The sequence below is a fragment of the Bolinopsis microptera genome, chromosome 7 (assembly GCF_026151205.1).
Source record: "Bolinopsis microptera isolate Bmic1 chromosome 7, MBARI_Bmic_1.0, whole genome shotgun sequence".
Classification (NCBI taxonomy): Eukaryota; Metazoa; Ctenophora; class Tentaculata; order Lobata; family Bolinopsidae; genus Bolinopsis; species Bolinopsis microptera.
The window spans coordinates 2,509,127-2,527,516 of NC_087078.1; the positions used below are offsets into that span (position 1 = coordinate 2,509,127).

Below are 18,390 nucleotides of genomic sequence, written 5' to 3' on the forward strand. Positions count from 1 at the left end.
AACATACGGAAGTACCCACTACATGTTCAGACCCGCCTACCGCCATCTCCAAAATCCACGTTTTTCTGCAAAAACGTCCATTCGTAACCTTTCACGGAAAAAATCTTGCTCATGCTCCATGCAGTGGGCCCACTGCGTCATATGTTGGATTTTTCCATCATTACATGAAATGAGGATTGCGACGTGAGATAATTGATAATGAAAATTATATTAATTTTTGTATTGATATCCATTTACAAAGCTTTGATAAGACCCCATTTAGAGTATTGTGTTCAATTGTGGAGTCCAGTTGCGGCTCATGAAAGTTGGGGGATCATCTTGGAGCTGGAGAGCGTCGGCCAGAGGCGGTTTACCAATTACCCGTCTGATTGACGAGGTGGGTACTCTTCCATACAGTCGTCGACTGGAAATCCTCCTGGAAATTTTACAACGCTGGCAGAGTGGCGAATACGTGGTATTGGGGACCTCATTGAATCTTTTAAAATGATAAGTGGTTTGGCCAATTACGGAGCTGGTTTGTTCAGTATGAGCAGATCCGGTCTTAATGTGGTATCAAACAGTAGATGCAGTAAAAGTACCAGTAAAATGAAGAAAGTCCACAGTTCTTTTCTTCCGGAAAGGGGGAGACCATATTGGAACAAACTCCCCTCGGATGTCAAGAATTGTGGAACTGTGTTAAGTTTTAAAATAAGATTAGAGGCTTTCAAAAAAGAGACTATTTTAAACGGATCTCTGAATGATAGTCATTTTTGGTATGTTTCGGACGAAGTATTAGAAAAGATTGAGGGATTAAATTATGCTACTAATAAAGAGAAGCACAATGAATATCTTGTGTGTAATCCTCATGTTGCTAAAAAACGCTTTATCAACTTATATAGTAGTGGAATGTATGTAAATTAGATTCATTTTAACTTGGTTGTTTAGGCCAATAGATTTGATATAATTTTTAAACTTTAGTAGATATATTTTTGATGATGTGTGATGATGTTTGTGTCATTATATTTTGATTTGATTTGATTTGATTTTATTGTAGTAGTAGTAAATCTTTCAAAGTACGAAATATCTCTTTAAAAGAGCATCCTAGGCACCTTATAGATATCAAAACGCATAAAAAAGAAAACAAAAACACCAACCATCTTCTAACTTCTTCCACTCCTCCCTATCTAAAGCTAAAAATCTAAGGTCTTCGAAATCAGTCAAATTCTTAAGTCTAATATCAAGATTTCTACTAGTCAAGTCTTTTCTAATAACATCTAATAAGTTTAAACATGGTCTACCCCGTCTCCCTTCCATAAAAATATCAGAATTTATAGCAAATAACATAGAGGTGTATGCTGGTGAGTCTTCCTGTCCTCTTAAGATATGTCCTAACATTCTCCATCGAAACTTAGAGACTCTCACAGACAAGGGAGTGACATAACAACGAGCATAGAGTGCCTCATTAGAAATAACCCCAGTAGGCCATCTGATGTTGAGGATTCTTCGGAGGTGTTTGCGATGAGCAATATCAAGTTCATTCAACGAAGCTAGTGGTGCAGCCCAGGAGTTGCAGTTGTAGAGTAGAATAGAGACTACTTGTGCCTCGTAGATTTTATTGGCAATTTAAAATAATATGATGATGAAAATCTTATTTATTATTATTGGCTACGGATAGCATTTTAGTAACAAATAACATGGTTGGTGATAGAACTTAAAATAGAAAAATTAAATCACAAAACAAAGTTTGCACCCAAAGCTAAACATACAGAATAAAACAAATATTTTTCAGAATAAAACAAATATTATATTCAAATCTCTTTATTCAACAATATTAAATCATTATAGAACCTAATTTGTGGCTTGATCGTTATGTTAGGGCTATTCTGTTAGCTGATGCTGACAGGCACTGCATGGGGCAGAGACTTAGGACCATTACGCTGGAGGCTTACAATGACCCTTTTTGAACCCCATGGCAGTGCTAGTTTTATTATGGTTCAAACTGTAAATCGAAGTTATGAAAACGATCAAGTCACTCCTGTTTTACACTATCAACAGCTACTTAAAACAACCTAGATTGTACAACTCACTTTGAAGATTAAACTGTTAAGTGATGAGTCGAGTGATTGGGCTCATTAAACATTTTAGTAGCGGAGACATGCGGATCAGCTTCTTGAGGTTCTAATAGTTCATTCAGACAAGAAGTTTTACTTTTTCAAATTTAGTTGTTCAAGCTGCCTGAGTTCAGAAAGTTTGCCAAAGGGGCCCAGGTATTCTTGTCACCTTTACCCTGAGACGAGAGAATGACTTTTTTACCTTTGATTTGAATACACCATGAGTGATTTCAAGGTCGTTCAGTGCCAACATCTGACGGAATGAATTCCAAAGGCAACTAGATTTGTAAACGAAACTGTTTGAGGGCATGGTTGTTATAAGAAGAGTTTCTTTGCCGGGTCTTTTAGACAAACAGAAAAGTTCAAATAGTGCAATTGGTGTTCGATACTTAAAGACTTTAAAAAGTTCATTGCAGCAGTGATACGCGTATAAATTATGCAATGTCATGAGTGATTGACGGGCAAAAATTGGCTTGGTGTGCTCTCTCTCAAAGAATTTGCTAGTAAGTTTCTGTTCACTGATAGGTCTAGTCCTAGCACATGTCATAAATTTATCAAGGTATGCTTTTTTGTCACCAAACATGATACGAAAATACAAATATTTTAAAAACCTAAAACACGATCAATTAACGCGGTCCGTCAGTCAATTTAGCCATCACAACGAGTTTGTTACATTAAGTGAAAATTTTCTTAATATCAAGGCGGTTAAAGACCCAGGAAATGTGCTTGTAAATCGAGACCATGAGTCTTAGTCCCCTCGGCCCGAAATCAGTGGCGTAACGCTGCCCCGGCCACCCCGGTTACGCCGGGGGGCGCCACTCTCAGGGGGCGCCAAAAAGGCGCCCTTTCTCAACGAAAAGTCGCCCCTAGGTTTTTTCTTGAATTTTTCTTGAATTTTATGACCTCTCGCTGAAAATAGCGCCTTATTGGTGTATTCCCCTGTCCAATTTAGCTCTCAGTCGGTGTGAAAAAAATTGTTGGGTCCTGTTTTTGTTCCAGGGGCGCAAAAAAGCTGTAGGGGGCGCCAAAAAAAGGTACCCGACCTTTTTTTTTTTTTTTTTTAGGGACACAAAAAATTTGGGCGACTTTTTCGAGCCGCCGAAGTTAAATCAGCCACTAACGTTACGCCACTGCCCGAAATAAGGCTTGTATAAGGCTTGGTATTCAATAAATAATGCGAATGTCCGCTTTTAAAGTGCTAATTGTGGCCCGTATTTTAGATGATCATTATCATCACATGCCACCGACTCAATCCCAGGGTTCAAGCCAAATAGTCTTTTAGGTCTATGCATTATCTTGTAGCCGATTCAGCTAAACGGCCAAGAAAACTATTTAAAAAGATTTTGAATCTCATTTGTACTTTTCATATTTTTCATCTGATATTTAGATATATATTGCTGTGCTGTAAAAATTGACTTTATTTATTTATTTATTTATTTATTTATTCATAGCTGTTCTGTGTACAATTCCAAAAACATCGATTCTCACAACCATAACAAGGGGCTAGTAGTCATTTACTTGCTACTGATTGGTCACTAGCTGGCAAATAACTAGCTCTGCAAAGCAACCGGCTATTAGTAAAACAAAATTTTTTAGTAAAACAAAATTTAAATTTTATTGCCATTACAATAAATGAATAATGTCAATGATATCATAATAAATATAAGTAGACATCCGATAATAAACTTGTTAAATCCAGTACAACCCAAGATGTCGGCCGACGCGACTCACCATTATTGATCACTTTTGAATCGCTGGGTAGTGACCACCTAGTAGCAAGTCTTAAATTGACGTATTGGACGATCAAGAGGGAGATTTTATAGTAGTCAGATAGCGAACTTTTGAAGTGCCAGCTAGTGACCACCTTGCAACCATTTTTGAGTCATAACATGGTTGTGAAGCCTGTCTGACATGGTTATTTCATGGTTATGACATGGTTATGACATGGTTATGTCATGTCACATGGTTATGCCATCACGATTCTAGTTTATGACCAGGAAATCTTACTCTGGTCATTGTATATTACTGATACTTTTGAAGCTTCAGTCACTTAAAGCCTGAAATCGGCCATGTTTGATCTTTTTTCATGAAAACCCCCCATTTACTGTGTCTCGAATTACTGAAACCCCGATTTACTGCGGCCATTTCGTTTCCACAAATTGTCAGTGACATGTAAAATATGAACAATCAAATTACAATTTTGTCATGGCAAAAAGTTGTAGTTCTTCATCATGCAGTATAAATCAGCTTGTAATTTAGTCATCTATTGTTGAATCAAAAAATATATCTTTAAAGTGGTTCTTGTAGGAGTTACTGTTAAGGTTCAATAAAAATTGGCCCGATACCTTAAAAATACATTAAAACGGATGAAGAATCAGTATTACAGCGACTGACTTAACAAAATCAAGAAAAAATCTTTTTGAGAGCTTGTAGAACTTTTTCTAAAATTTGATCTCTCAAACTTTTTAAAAAAGTGCCAAGATTTATAGTTTTTGTCTATATTTCCCAAATATGAAGCAGTACAATTTCTAATGGCTCACAGTTTCTAAAGATAAAGGAGTACATATTATTAACATAATGTGTTGATGTTATGTTGATATGATTTTATTTAATTCTCAATACTAAAATTTTTAGCTGAACATGGATAATCTTTAGACAGTTATAATGCTAATAGGGTATGGTGGTAGAAATAAATATCATTGATGAGAGAGCAACGAATTCACAACGTATGTACTGAGAGGAAGTATTTATATTTGATACTAGATTCTTTCTTTGTATTGTGTCTGCGAGTTTCTGTACATTTTACAGCATCTGTGTTGTTTTAAAGCACACTTTCTTGATATTGATTAGGGAATACTTATCTAGGAGAAATTTAACATCCAATCCATTTTACTTGAGATGACTAAAACCAGTTTATCAAATTAAGATTGGTTGCATGGTATTTAAATTGCATTAAACAGAACAGGCTGCTTGTTTCTGATATCATTAATTCTTGCCTTACAATTTGATAGCATCAAAACCTTTAGATAACAGCTCTATTCAAATTTAGAATTATTACTCTTCTATGGAAATGTGAAGCAAAACTATTTTTTGCCAATAGGTACAATGGCATTGCAGTTTGTCTTGAAAACTTAGTTTATGTATGGATGGTAGGTTTTATGTGTTTGTCACCTCTTGCTAGACTGCTTGTTCAATATTTTGCTTCTGTCTTTTCTGTTTTCCTCCCATAAGCTGAATTTGCGAAAGAGCTGCTGTTTTACTGCATGAATCAAAATCAATAAAATGTGCCCAAATCAAATTCTTGGAAGATTCGGTGTAAACTTATATTATTTACTATTCCATGATCGAATAATTATAGTATATGCCTTGAAGTCTCCTGTAAAAACTACATATAATTGAAATTAAGTTCATGATTATAAAATCACACTATTACAGGGTACAGGATACTCGGGAAGAAAGGAGAAGGCACATTCTCGGAAGTGCTTAAGTGTCAACATATCAAGGATGGCAACTTCTTCGCAATGAAAAGGATGAAACAACGCTACACCTCGTAAGTCATTTTTCCTGTTTTGTATGGCCACCATCCAAACCAAATCGAATTTCATGTGTCTTTTTTGCCTTACACGACATAGATAGTAGATTAGTAGATACCGTTTGATTTCAATGGTACAATTATTAGATTGTCAGGGCCCAAGAACATGAGTATTGTATAGATTGGAGCTTGTAAACAAAGTAAAAATGGTTTATTAATATTGAACACAATATCACATTAAATACAAGTTCATATAGAAGATAGATGTCACTATGGCGATAATCATGCTCATTCTAATATTTAACGGGTAATAAAATCTCATTCAAATTATTTTTCAGTCTGAAATATTTTTGTAGCACATGAAGCTAGACATATGTTCTCGAGTGTCATTCAAGTAAAGGTTCCCAGCTTTGTCCAAAAATTGAGCATAGAACATCTCACTCTGAACAGTATAATTACACTTTTCGCGGAAAATTTTACCGGAGTACAATCCAGTGACCAGGACTACAGAGTAGTCACACCCTTTCTCTCTTCCTGATTCACTTTGCTTTACCAATTCAGTGCCAAGACCTTTAACTCGTGCCTCCTTTGCAGTACAAACACAAACAGCACTGAGTATTTTTTGGCAACCAAACTCATCAAACAAGGGCCAGACATCATAGCCGAGCTCACTCAGTAAGGCAGGAACAACTTCACATGTCTTTTGAAGGACTGGTTTTCTTAACAACTTAGCTATTCTAAGGGGGGCCAACGCCCCAATAGGCCCCACACATATCGAAAATCCGAAAAGGGCCCTAGAAATCGGGGCCCTTTGGGGCCTTTTGACCCTGACCACTATTTGAGAGTGTTTGTGGACCATAATCTCCATGAAAATACACTCAAATAAACATAAAAGTACTGTGCAAGTAGTCAGATAATATCATTAAAGCACTTAGCATAATATCAAACTTGATGAAATTGAAGTTAATTCTAGGGCCCCAAAAGGCCCTACACATATCGAAAATTCAAAAAGGCCCTAGAAATCGGGGCCTTTTGGGGCCTTTTGACCCTGACAACTATTTGATAGTGTTTATGGACCATAATCTCCATGTAAATACACTCAAATAAACATAAAAGTACTGTGCAAGTAGTCAGATAATATCATTAAAGCACTTAGCATATATCAAACTTGATGAAATTGAAGTTAATTCTAGGGCCTCAAAAGGCCCTACACATATCGAAAATCGGAAAAGGGCCCTAGAAATCGGGGCCTTTTGGGGCGTTGGCCCCCCCCCCCCTATTCTAGCTAAACAGGGCAGAAACCTCATTATGGATCCATCTAAAAACTTCTTGAGCCAGGAGTCTCTATCTTTAACTTCGCTTAGTCTTACTCCTATTATTTTTCCAGATGAGTCAGTTGCCATTACACAAGCCCCTCCCTTTATTACATCACTCCAAAAGCTGTCCAGAAAACTGTTTTGCTTCAAACCAACCGACCTGCTTAGTGGCTCATCTGGAAGGAAGTTTTTACCCAGGAGTTGGCAAACTTCGTCAGTTCGGTCGGGTGTCATTACGCTGAACTGAATTGCAGCATCAGCAAAGATGGACATGATCACTGATCAGTGTTGGTCAGTACACTTTTCCACGCTGTCTAGTGATATCACAATATAATCCTGTAATATTAAAATGCTTATTTAGTATAAGCATTTACTTTTAGAGTCATAGTGCCAAAGTATGGCACTCGTAAAAAAGCTACTGTCAAATATGTAGTAGGCTATAGTGTCATATTATGGTATGCAGAGCGAGGAAAAATGTTCAGGGAAAATAAGAAATTTGTGAAACACGCAAATGAAGCAACGTATGTGACCTTCTCCGATTCTTCTTCCTGTTCCATTCGTGATAGAGGGCAAGTGTTGTGATCGAATAAATGGTCTTCGTAACCGAATGAGACCTCTTACATAATAAAACTTCGTACCTAATATGCACCATCATGATATCTTCCGAATCGTTATTTTATAAAAACTATTATCATACATGGCTTCTTCACAGTAATTACTATACCGAAGCAACCAGTCCCATGACTCTAAACGTTTTCGTGATTAAGCCGTTATTTATTCTTAATTTGAAGCATGTTTCAACTCAATCTACAGTCCTTACTTTTTATTGTCTCCCCATATATAGCGTATGGTGTGAATGTATGTAAATTGTAACACAGACCACAGTGTGCACCTTTTAAAATTTCCTCAAAGAGTCTATTACACAAGATTGCTCTGAAAAACCAGTAAATTTCTTTGAAGTTTTGAAACTCTTTCATGGATAAAGGGCACTCAAAATTCTCATTAACTTTTTCAAATGCCGCTTGAATAGACTGCGTACTTATCGTATCTACAGTTCGAAGTATAATTTAAAAGTTGAAGTGCTATGTGAAGACACCGCAGCTAGCCGCGGGGACAGGCTCATGTAGACAGAATAATGTGCATAACAACTTGCATGGGAAGCGGCAAGGACCTCATTAACTATGCTGTGTTGTATCTCCTCTAGAAGATTGAATAAGTTTTCATGCAACTTGTCTCAGTGCTTTTATCTGGTTCATGACATCAGGACCCGATATAATACTACGATAAAGAAACTATTGTTATAGCTTGCGCGGTTTTTCAAGAAAATTCTTAAATTTTAATCAGGAATTTTCTGATTTAAAGAAATTAAAATAAGACTCAATACTCGTGACTAAATCTGATTTTGTGGTTTTTTTATTTTTACTATCGGGCACCATTTTAGGTTTATTTTCGACATGTAAGTTTAATACATTTTCTGTAAGTTGCTTGACTGACAAGATTAATAAAAAAATTGTACTGTAAGAAATTATAAAATAAAATAACATATTTGCAGGATAGATCAGATCAACAATTTGAGAGAAATACAAGCAATGCGACGTCTCTCACCACACGATAACATTGTGGAACTTAAAGAAGTTCTTTTGTAAGTACTCACTCATTATGTATAATTATCCAATTATTATTAGTTATCTGATAACGATATTAACTAACAAGATAGAATCCATCTATTTGAAAGCCGTCACTATCAAATAGATTTTGTTGTTAAATAAGTTAAATCATAACAGGTTAAATTCGTAAAACTCATAGTTTTTTTAACGACAAGGTAGAGGTAATGAAAGCAGGTAATCAGAATAAACCAGGTTTCATTTCCATTAATATAAAACGTTTCTCAGTTCATAATTTAAACTAATGATACTTAACTGATATTTACCGATTTAAGTCGGTTCCTTTGTCTTTAATCATCTGACTTATAAAAATGTGTCTTGTATTCTTGTTTAATTTCATCGCTTGATATCACTTTAATGTTTCTAGGCGATTCAGAATCTACGCTCACTTGATTCAAAGCTCTCCAAATTCACGTGACTCTAAAATTCCACCGAAAACATCGTCTCTATTGTCAAATATCTTGTTGGTCTGCGTGTCTGAACTGCCCCCAATTCCTCCGTTAATAAGCACTGCAGTGGTGGCTGACAGCACGAAAAACACCGCATACACACTCTTCAAACTTCCAGCATTAATTAAAATGTCCACATACGGTCCGTACAGAGTTCCCATGAAAGTAGCCGCGTAAATCACCCCAAACGCAGCCCCTCTAATATACGTAGGGAACATTTCTATAATAATTAATGTCTGTATGTGAAGTATAGCTCCTACCACGACCATTGTGAGAACTGCACTGAGGAGAAGCAGCCAGGTTGTAAAGCATTGCATTTGTGGGATGAGAGTAACGAGAAGGAGCACGAAGAGGAAGTAGAGGGAGACAGAACGAGATCTGTTCCTGACTAGTGTGAAGTGGGAGAGGAGGGACCCTATAAAGAGTGAGAAGTAGATGATGCTGAGGACGAGGTACTGGAAGTGATCACTCTCCTCCCACAGATCAGTCTGCTCCAGATTCAGTACTTGGCCCAGGGAGCAGTAGTCCGCTGCAATCATGATGGGAGAAGAGAAGGTGATCATGGTGATGACGGCTGTGACCATGAAGCCAATAGACATGGTGGCTAGAGTTGCCCCAAAGAACCGGAACATGAGCCCCTTCCAGCTGCCCCGGTCTGAGATAACAGTGCTCTTCAGGTCCTCGCTAAAAGGTGAGGTGAGGTGGGGTTTGTTCCAGGACCTGATACGGGTCAGAACGTAGAGTTGTCCCTGTGTGTAACCTATCATACCGTAGTAACGGGGGCTTTCGTCTATAAGGAAGTAGGTGAAGACGAAGGAGAGGATGTTGGGGATGACTATTAGACCGTAGTGCCATCTCCACCCTGCAACCAGAATAGTTTTAATTGATAATTTCATTTATTATTGTTTATTTTTTGTATTTATTAGGTTTAGATTTCATCTTTCCACGTGTGAAATTATCGTAATTTTGAAAAATTAAACTGCTTAGTATGTACAATCAATTTAATTAGGTTCAGTGCAGTTCACTATCATCTTAATTGCAGCGCTGCTCTGCAGACACTAGAACCTGCAACATATCGCACAGATTCCACAACCAAGCCTAGCTAGTGACGTGATATAACCGTGAAATTGTTATTATAAAAGTTAATCTCGTCACATAATACTGAGATATTATAACACCACGTAATATACACACTACGTGCTACAAGTTAATTTCACCCCACAAGTAGTGGTACCTGTTTCGTGGAAGCAGAAGTAGTTTACAAGGCATATTATCAGGTTTACAAGCCAGGTGAAAGCGTTTATAACCACGGCTGCGTACGATCTGAAACATGTTAAAATATGTTAAAATTATTTGTTAAAATATTTTGCATTCACTCGATATTACAATATAATAATAATGGCTCAACTTGAGTCTTTTCAGAATTAATGTTAATTCAGTTTTATTAGAACACCACAGATAATATCACAAGTAAAATGTTTACATAAAATAGTAGAATTATATCTCATAAATTATCATAATACAGTTTTATTAGTTCTCGTACATTAATTAATAGGATTAGACGAGAGCTTTATCTTGTGTAGTGTTTCTACTTGTCACAACTCTACAGCAAAACTAATTCGTAGCCCACTGTGGGAATATCTAAATTATCAACTAAACATCAACTGGGTAAACTAACTAAATTACATTTTAGTTCATTAATTAAACTGAATTCCAACCTGTGGCTATTAGGAATGTTACCAGGGTGTTACCATGGTTACTGACCTGTGGCTATTAGGAATGCACTCTCCATACAGACAAGTACCGACAACAAGGTTAGCTCCAATAGCAGCTCCTCCTATAACATTACACACTATAAACAGGTAGTACTGGGGGGTTATAGCGCCAATAGTCATAGCTAGCGCAGATAACACAGTACCTGAGGGAGTTTGTTCTTTATAAACACAATTTATAAACCCTATAAACACTCTTTACTCTAAATATATTATTGCATAATCAAAAGTAACATTGCACACTATAAAATACTTGCAGACCATTATATGATGTAGGAACACGGCTCTAGGTTAGTTTTTCAGATCACATCATGCATATTGCATAATTAGCAGAGCATGAGAGCAAGTAAAAACGTCTCGGTTTGCCAATATTTTTCTTAAAAATCTAATCCTGATTCTGCATTCTCTCGTAAATAAAGCATAACTTTCCCTAAACTAAAAGTAGTAGCTAGCAGTTTTAACTAAAAGTAGTAGCTAACTAGTATTAACTAACTAGTATTAACTAACTAGTATTAACTAATTAGTAATATTAACTAATTAGTATTAACTAATTAGTAATATTAACTAATTAGTATTAACTAATTAGTATTAACTAATTAGTATTAACTAACTAGTATTAACTAATTAGTATTAACTAACTAGTATTAACTAATTAGTATTAACTAATTAGTATTAACTAATTAGTATTAACTAACTAGTATTAACTAATTAGTATTAACTAACTAGTATTAACTAATTAGTATTAACTAACTAGTATTAACTAATTAGTATTAACTAACTAGTATTAACTAATTAGTATTAACTAACTAGTATTAACTAAAAGTATTAACTAACCCATCAATAGGATCCTTTTCCTGCCGTATATATCAGCTAGTTTCCCAGCTAAGACCCCGCCTACTATACAGAACACAGCTAATACTGTGTACACCATTCTGTCCTCTAGTAGACTTAGCTTCCAGTACACGTTCTGGTTGCTTACTACTGCTGTACCTGTTAATTATGGGTAATTATACTGTTACAGGTAATTAATTAGAATAATTAGTGATATTTTACAAGTTTTAGTTCTCCTGCAGTTTTGGTTCTCCTGCAGTTTTGGTTGTAAAATGTAAATCTTAGTTTTACTCGATGATAAGAAAATGATGAGAGTCCACTAACATAGGAAGATATGTGAGAAAGCGGCAGTTCTTGCAAGTCCACAACACAACCCTAGTAGGTACTGGTACCTGTAACAGAATATGTCGTAGCGCTCAAAACGTGAAATTTGCTTCAACTGTTAACTTCAAAAAATCGATAATTACTGAGTTAAATTACTATCCAAGCTATCCCATTACCTTCCAATTAATTAATTAATTACCTTCCAAAGCCGTATCTATCGAGGATCTCATTATTAGTGACAGTCCCCCCTCCAACTGGTGGAGAAGGAGCATCTCTTCTCACTAGTAGGAGCTGTTTCTCTTCTCCTTGATACTCCGAACTCAGCTCGGACATGCTGTACTCCTTCATGTTACTGCTGGAGTCATGATTATGCTGTGAAAATGTTATTGTATAGTTATTGTAGTGTTCTTTAGTTATATATCCTATAGTCTTAACACTTTCCTGCATTATGTTACTGTTGCACTATGCTCATGGTAATTTGGTGATAATTACAAATGTAACTTATATCCTTTTAAAAGGAGACCCTCCAATGTTAGAACCAAAATCTCTTTTAAAAATTTCTTTTCGAGACTATTATACACTGGTAGGGATGGTTCTAGCCAACCTAACTGGCATGAGGCTTGAAATAACTTACGGTATTGTAATTTCTACACAACAGCTATCAGCTATGTGTAAAGTGGCCAACGGTGCGGGGGAAGGGTGTCCGAAATGGTTAAATTCTGGCTCACGGTGAATGTTAACCTTATAATGAGATGACCGTACGTAATAGTGAGACGATCTGTTTTGACTTGAGACAGTTATTCTGGGGTTTGGTTAATGCTGAAAGCTGATTGGTTAGATGCGGTCACATGACTAAAGAAGGATATGGTTCACCTCCCACCAGTATCCAGATCTATCATTTAGATATTAAGAATGCATCTTATTTCTGTAGGTTTCGACTTATTAACGTAGATTTGGTAGGGCGTAGGTTTATAAACATAGATAGGTTTATATATTATATATAATATGTATTATATATATATAGTGATCTAACTGATCATTTCGGTCAATGAGACTGCTGTTCGAGTATGATTATTCCACATAACGGCTCGTTGATGATGACTATAATTATGCTCTCTTATAAATCCATGATTAATTAAACAAATTATACGCTTTTGCGTTTAAATTGCTTCACAAGGCAGCCTTTTAAATTTTAAAGATCCGTATTCCGTATTAATAATGGTCAAATCAAGGACAATTTAATAATCAAGCTGTCGTGTAATCAGTGTCATGTGGAAATGTCGCATGAACAACAAAAACTTGATCATATCCTCAGGATTTTACAGGATCAACCATCAAGCAATACAAGATTGATATTTAAATAAAGATACAATTGAGATTTATTAAAAGCTAGCACAACGACAAGTAATACATGCCACATAAAATACAGGGATAGCAAGGGAAAGATGAGGCACGCATGATATGTCATGCTATAACAGGTACAAGGTAGGAAACAGCTTATTACTTCATCGCCACGTATCTATTTAGTTAGAGGTTTAATTAGAGGTTGTTAGAGGTTGTAAAAGTATTTATAATTAGAAGTTGCTATACCTATGAAAGAACTTCACGAAATCTAACAAATTGTTACGTTTACATACATATCGACCTATTTATTGACATTATGACAACTGTTTAACTGTTAAACTTAAACAACAAAATGACAGCGGATGTAGGCTGCGACATATCCACGAATATACCATGATATGATTTTAAAACGAGCGCACCTGAACGTAAACAAACGCCACAAGTTGCCACAAATCATAACTAACGTCGATCTTATAATGCTGTGATCTGTGATGTGTTGATCTGATGTGTTATAGAATACTATAATATGGGAGATTAGTCTTCAATTAGTCTAATATTTGTGTGAATAGTCTAATATTTGTGTGAATAGTGTAATAACAGTGTGAATAGTGTGGTAGATTATTAGTGAGGTGCACATAATAATGGTGCATTATTTTAACTATGTGTGTCAAATGAGAGTCAGGTGGTATTACGGGTGGTATGTGTGAAGGAGCTCTCGTATTGCAGAATTACAATCTATTTTACTCTGATTGTCAGAGTTAATGTTTAGCTGAAATTGTATAGTCCATGCTTCCATGAATGGCAGAAAATTTAAGATCGTTGTATTTTATTAAAATTTAGCGAACTAACATTTATGATTTTATGTAGCATTTTGCATATATTTTTAGATCGAACTTATCTCGACAATGTCGATTCGAGTTGAATCCAAAACTTTTCACATTATTAATTCAACAAATCCATTAAAATCAAACTTAAAACTGACACAGTACTAGCGAAACAAGAGGAACCGCTAAAATACAAGACACAAATATAAGGAACAAAATAGTTAAAAGTGCAAAGTATTCAGGACAACAACTACTTTTCTCAGAAATCACACCATTCTAACTATCACAACTATGCCTTGGAAAATTGGATAAATTCCTGAAATCATATTATCAAAGCACTACCTAGTTTCAAGAGATATCTAGGAGGTAAAAGCACGTCCGGACGTGAGCGCTGAATTTACAGCGGGTTCCTTGGTAATCTTATTTATTCGTAGAATGAACATGATTTCAGCCCGGCTGAAGAAACAACATTGCAGAATAGAATACCTATAATCATGGAATTAAAGAGTGTATTTGGGATACATGTTTAGTCAGGTTTTGTAGTGCAATAAATGCTTCCAGTGCTCACTATCCAGCTGCAATTCTCGTTTGTAAACACAAGTAGACCCGGTACACCTCATTGTTACAAATAACTCATTAAACTTGAACATTTCACCTCCAGAACAATGACCATTCTTTAGATTCATCAGTTCATTCCTTCTTTACCCATTATTATAACTAAATGTGTGGGGTATCCGATACCTCTAAATCAGTGCACTCATTGTGAAACCCCCATAATCCTAACATATCAAATATCCCTGAATCTTATCTACTGTGCGTCTCCTGGTCACCCTGGTAACGCATTCCAAGTGTTAGAACACTGAAAATATACCACAACACATTACATGATATACCAATACCTTTACATTACGAATGACGGAGAGAGAGAGAGAGAGAGAAAGAGAGCAATTAATGGGTTGCCATGGCAACAATCCTCCACTTAACTCCGCTAATGGCAGGTAGGAGGGAGTGTTCTACTTTGTGCTGGTTGAGAATAAGTGGAGAGTAAGTTAGGGAAGGTAGTTAGGAGTACATTAAGTAAGGTGTGGAAGATAAGGGTTTAATTGCGAGCAGGTAAACAGTGTAAACAGGGGGATGTAGTAGTGTCGTTAGTCATTATTACGTCGGTGATTTAGTTTGGAAAATGTGGGGTTTTAGTAGAATGAAGGTACATTGTATGGTTATTGGGGCTGCAGTACACACTTGAAAAGATATGGTATTGGGAGGCTGAAACATTTCTGACTAAAAGCTTTCAGATCGATTTAATTTTTAGAAAACCGTCTGACATCGAGAAACTCCCACCAAATTCCTCGAATCACTGTTGTGAGAGGAAAATACATTCCCTACATTGGCGCATACCAAGAACTATGTATGAAGTGAACTTATCATGCATTGAAAATTTGTTACCGAGAATTACTAAACAACGTGTCACATTGAGAGATTTCCATTGAGAAGAAAACTAGCTTATAATAAACTAATAAAGCAATTATTACCATGTACATCTGCATCTATTCGTTTACCATAGTTATAATAGATCCCTTTTATCAAGAACCTCATCACTAGCAAAAGAGAGAAACTCAAAATAAAAGAAGAAAGGTGAAATCGTAACGCCCACATGAAAAAAGGAATTGTGTAAAGCGATAATAACAATCGTTCGTGTTAATTGCAATTAACTGCACAGTTATTTACTGAAGTGAAACAATCCAAGATCAGTAAATATAGTTTATGGAACCATCATTTACCAACAAATCTAAAACAGTGTTATTTACAGTCCCATCACACTTACAGAACTTACAGAACTTAAACAGAACTTACAGAACTGACAGAACTAACCGAACTTTTTAAAGGTGTTTCTTTGAAATGGTTTGAGAAACTTACACTCTCATTATACTCCTCAAATCACGTTACAATTTAGAATCTATTCCTGAATGTTGGAAATTTCTCAGAAAATAGTAGGTTTTTATTTGTGCTTTCCAATCAGGTCTGCGGTCATGTTAATGCTATAAAAAATTTAAAAACTTGCAAACACCACTCACTAGTTTAAAGTCATTCAATAGAAACTGTAACGTAGTTTTTCCAGTGATATAGAAGTGAGGATCAGAAAAAGAGACTGTGTTTACCCCTTCACAATGTGTAATTTATTTTGAGGCTAATGTTTGTTATAATTAACTTATTAAAGGTATTAATGTTATCACCTTTTGTAAATTTAACGTTTTAACAAAACCACAGCTGGTGTAGATTGTAGAATGTAGATGTGTAGAATCTAGATGCTGTAACAACATTACATTTTCTGGACATATTTGTTGGATAGCTTCACGTGGCTGCGCTAACAACTGTAACAACCTTTGTAACTGGATGAAGCGTATTTTGTAACTTTGTAATTGGATGAAACGTATTTTGTAACTTAACTCAAGAGTATGATGAATATGTTATCGCTTGCATACATTTGCAATAAGCCTAATGAAGTAGAGCGATCATGTTATGACCAGTTACTTGTATGTTGTAACTAATTATTTATTATTGGACATTATTCGTGCAATTATTGAATCAGTACCCTGTACCACCCAACCGGATCTTTATGGCCACATAATAAAGCATTTTCGCGTGCAATTTTAAGTTTATGTCACATGATATGTTAGCAGTGAGTGTAATAATTTGTCGACTACAAGGCCCACCCCTTTGGCTTGTCTATAGTAAATATTGTCCTGTGTCCACATATTGTAGCTCAGACATTTGACTGGAGGGGCCTTCTAAAAATAGGTTATACAGATCAGTACGCTTTAGACAAATAATATTGTGAGAAAACACCCTTATTTCGTGGATCCTTCGTTTCGCGGATCGAATCGCAGTAAGATTCTTCGATATCTGAGTTAAAGTTGAAAACTTCTGAAATAATCGTGAGAATTAGTATAACATTTACTGTACCCGGACCCTGATTTACCGTACCTCTTCCCGTCTCTTTCCCCAGAAATTTTGTAAAAAGTCTACATTTTCTAGTTTGATATCACGTGATCCTTTGAAATACGGGTTATGAATAGGTCCCTGATGAGTGAGGAGTGATGTCAAGCCTACTAGCGTAGCCACATCAACCATCTAAATCAAAAGATCACCAACCTGGCCTAATTTCTCGGTAGCTCTGACAGGTTCCACTGGGACATGGCGTGTATTGGTCTCCCTCGCAGCACACACTGTCTCTCTGAATCACACTTGGTACCTCCTCGGTTGTCTATACCAATGGCCTCAATGTTCGATGTACAACAGTACTTTCCGTCGAGGTAGACGTAGGGATGGGAAGCAGGACATTAGCCTTCATCTGGAAGATAAATCATATAATAGCTTATTATTTAAACTTTAATGTGTTACTTTACCAGTTAGTCAGTTTTCTATCCATTTATTGGGTAAGTGTTATCAATGCTAATATAATTAATCGCAATTAATGAACGATCAAATTTGTTTCGTACTTACCCTCTATTTCTGCTGAAGCACTTACAATGAGCAGGACAATCGTCAGCAAAATGATGCTGCCGCTTTTGACGGACATGTTACACTAGGTGGAATCAAATTTTTGAACTGTTGAATTTAATAGTCTAATAGAGACTTCATAAAGACTTCAACGAACCATTTATGCTGCCATGCTGTGGCCCAATTTTCCTAGTAAGGAATTCATCTTATCTAATCTCACTGTATTAAATAGAGGACATGGTGTAGACCACATTCTTGTTAATTTTCTATAAAGGGAAAAAACGATTACAATTTGATATTCGATTTGAAATGTGAATAAAAAACTATAATTTCGAACTACGTTTCGTTAAAAAGTTGAAGTCCCTAAACTTAGGGTATCATCACAAAAAGGAGGCTACATCATGAGTTTGCTCCTATTTCGTAAATGCCCGGACTGATTATAAAGCCCTTAAGTCAGCCTACCAGAGGTGCCAGAATAATTTGGGGTTACAATTGGTCTTTGTTATCTCTGGTCCTACTTGGCGTAAAGTGTGTGGCATTTATCAAATTATAAGGATGATTAATGGGCAGTTTTCCTGCTATAATTGTGCTAGCTGCATACGTATCATAGGGCTGAGCATCTCGTGTGCTTAGGTAGATGAGAATTGTCACTTTGCATACCCAACCGGTCTGAGGCTCAAACTTATCCTTTATTAAGAAGCGGTATAACATTAGTAGTTGGTGGGAAAGGTTTGTATCTAATC

The 18,390-nt window shown here is 36.0% G+C and overlaps 2 protein-coding genes across 10 annotated transcripts in view; one reads left to right on the forward strand and one right to left on the reverse strand.

Annotated features, from left to right (window-relative positions):
* Positions 1-4,716: 4,716 nt before the first annotated feature.
* LOC134817875 (MAPK/MAK/MRK overlapping kinase-like) overlaps positions 4,717-18,390 on the forward strand; it is a 37,351-nt gene continuing 23,677 nt past the window's right edge. For 6 of the 9 annotated variants that reach the window (XM_063827234.1, XM_063827236.1, XM_063827229.1 and 3 more), the window contains exons 1-3: positions 4,717-4,816; positions 5,526-5,640; positions 8,491-8,580. In XM_063827234.1, the coding sequence (XP_063683304.1) occupies positions 4,768-4,816; positions 5,526-5,640; positions 8,491-8,580 (254 nt within the window). In that variant the 5' untranslated portion in view covers positions 4,717-4,767. Of the gene's footprint in view, positions 4,817-5,162; positions 5,240-5,525; positions 5,641-8,490; positions 8,581-18,390 lie in introns of those variants that run through there. The other 3 variants (XM_063827235.1, XM_063827237.1, XM_063827232.1) reach the window with 1 other exon arrangement.
* Positions 8,451-12,387, reverse strand: LOC134817874 (putative transporter svop-1). Its single transcript, XM_063827228.1, has 6 exons — positions 12,178-12,387; positions 11,979-12,046; positions 11,658-11,813; positions 10,816-10,969; positions 10,286-10,374; positions 8,451-9,913 (listed from the first exon to the last, which is right to left on the reverse strand). Exons 1-6 carry the CDS (start codon positions 12,324-12,326, stop codon positions 8,997-8,999), a joined length of 1,533 nt encoding a protein of 510 aa, XP_063683298.1. The 5' UTR covers positions 12,327-12,387; the 3' UTR covers positions 8,451-8,996.

Coding starts and splice junctions, on each gene's coding strand:
- LOC134817874 (XM_063827228.1), bottom strand. CDS start 12,326: ATGAAGGAGTACAGCATGTCCGAGCTGAGTTCGGAGTATCAAGGAGAA. Junction 10,970..11,657: donor GAAAAGGATCCTATTGATGG/GTTAGTTAATAC, acceptor AAACTCCCTCAG/GTACTGTGTTATCTGCGCTA. Junction 10,375..10,815: donor TGCATTCCTAATAGCCACAG/GTCAGTAACCAT, acceptor AACATGTTTCAG/ATCGTACGCAGCCGTGGTTA.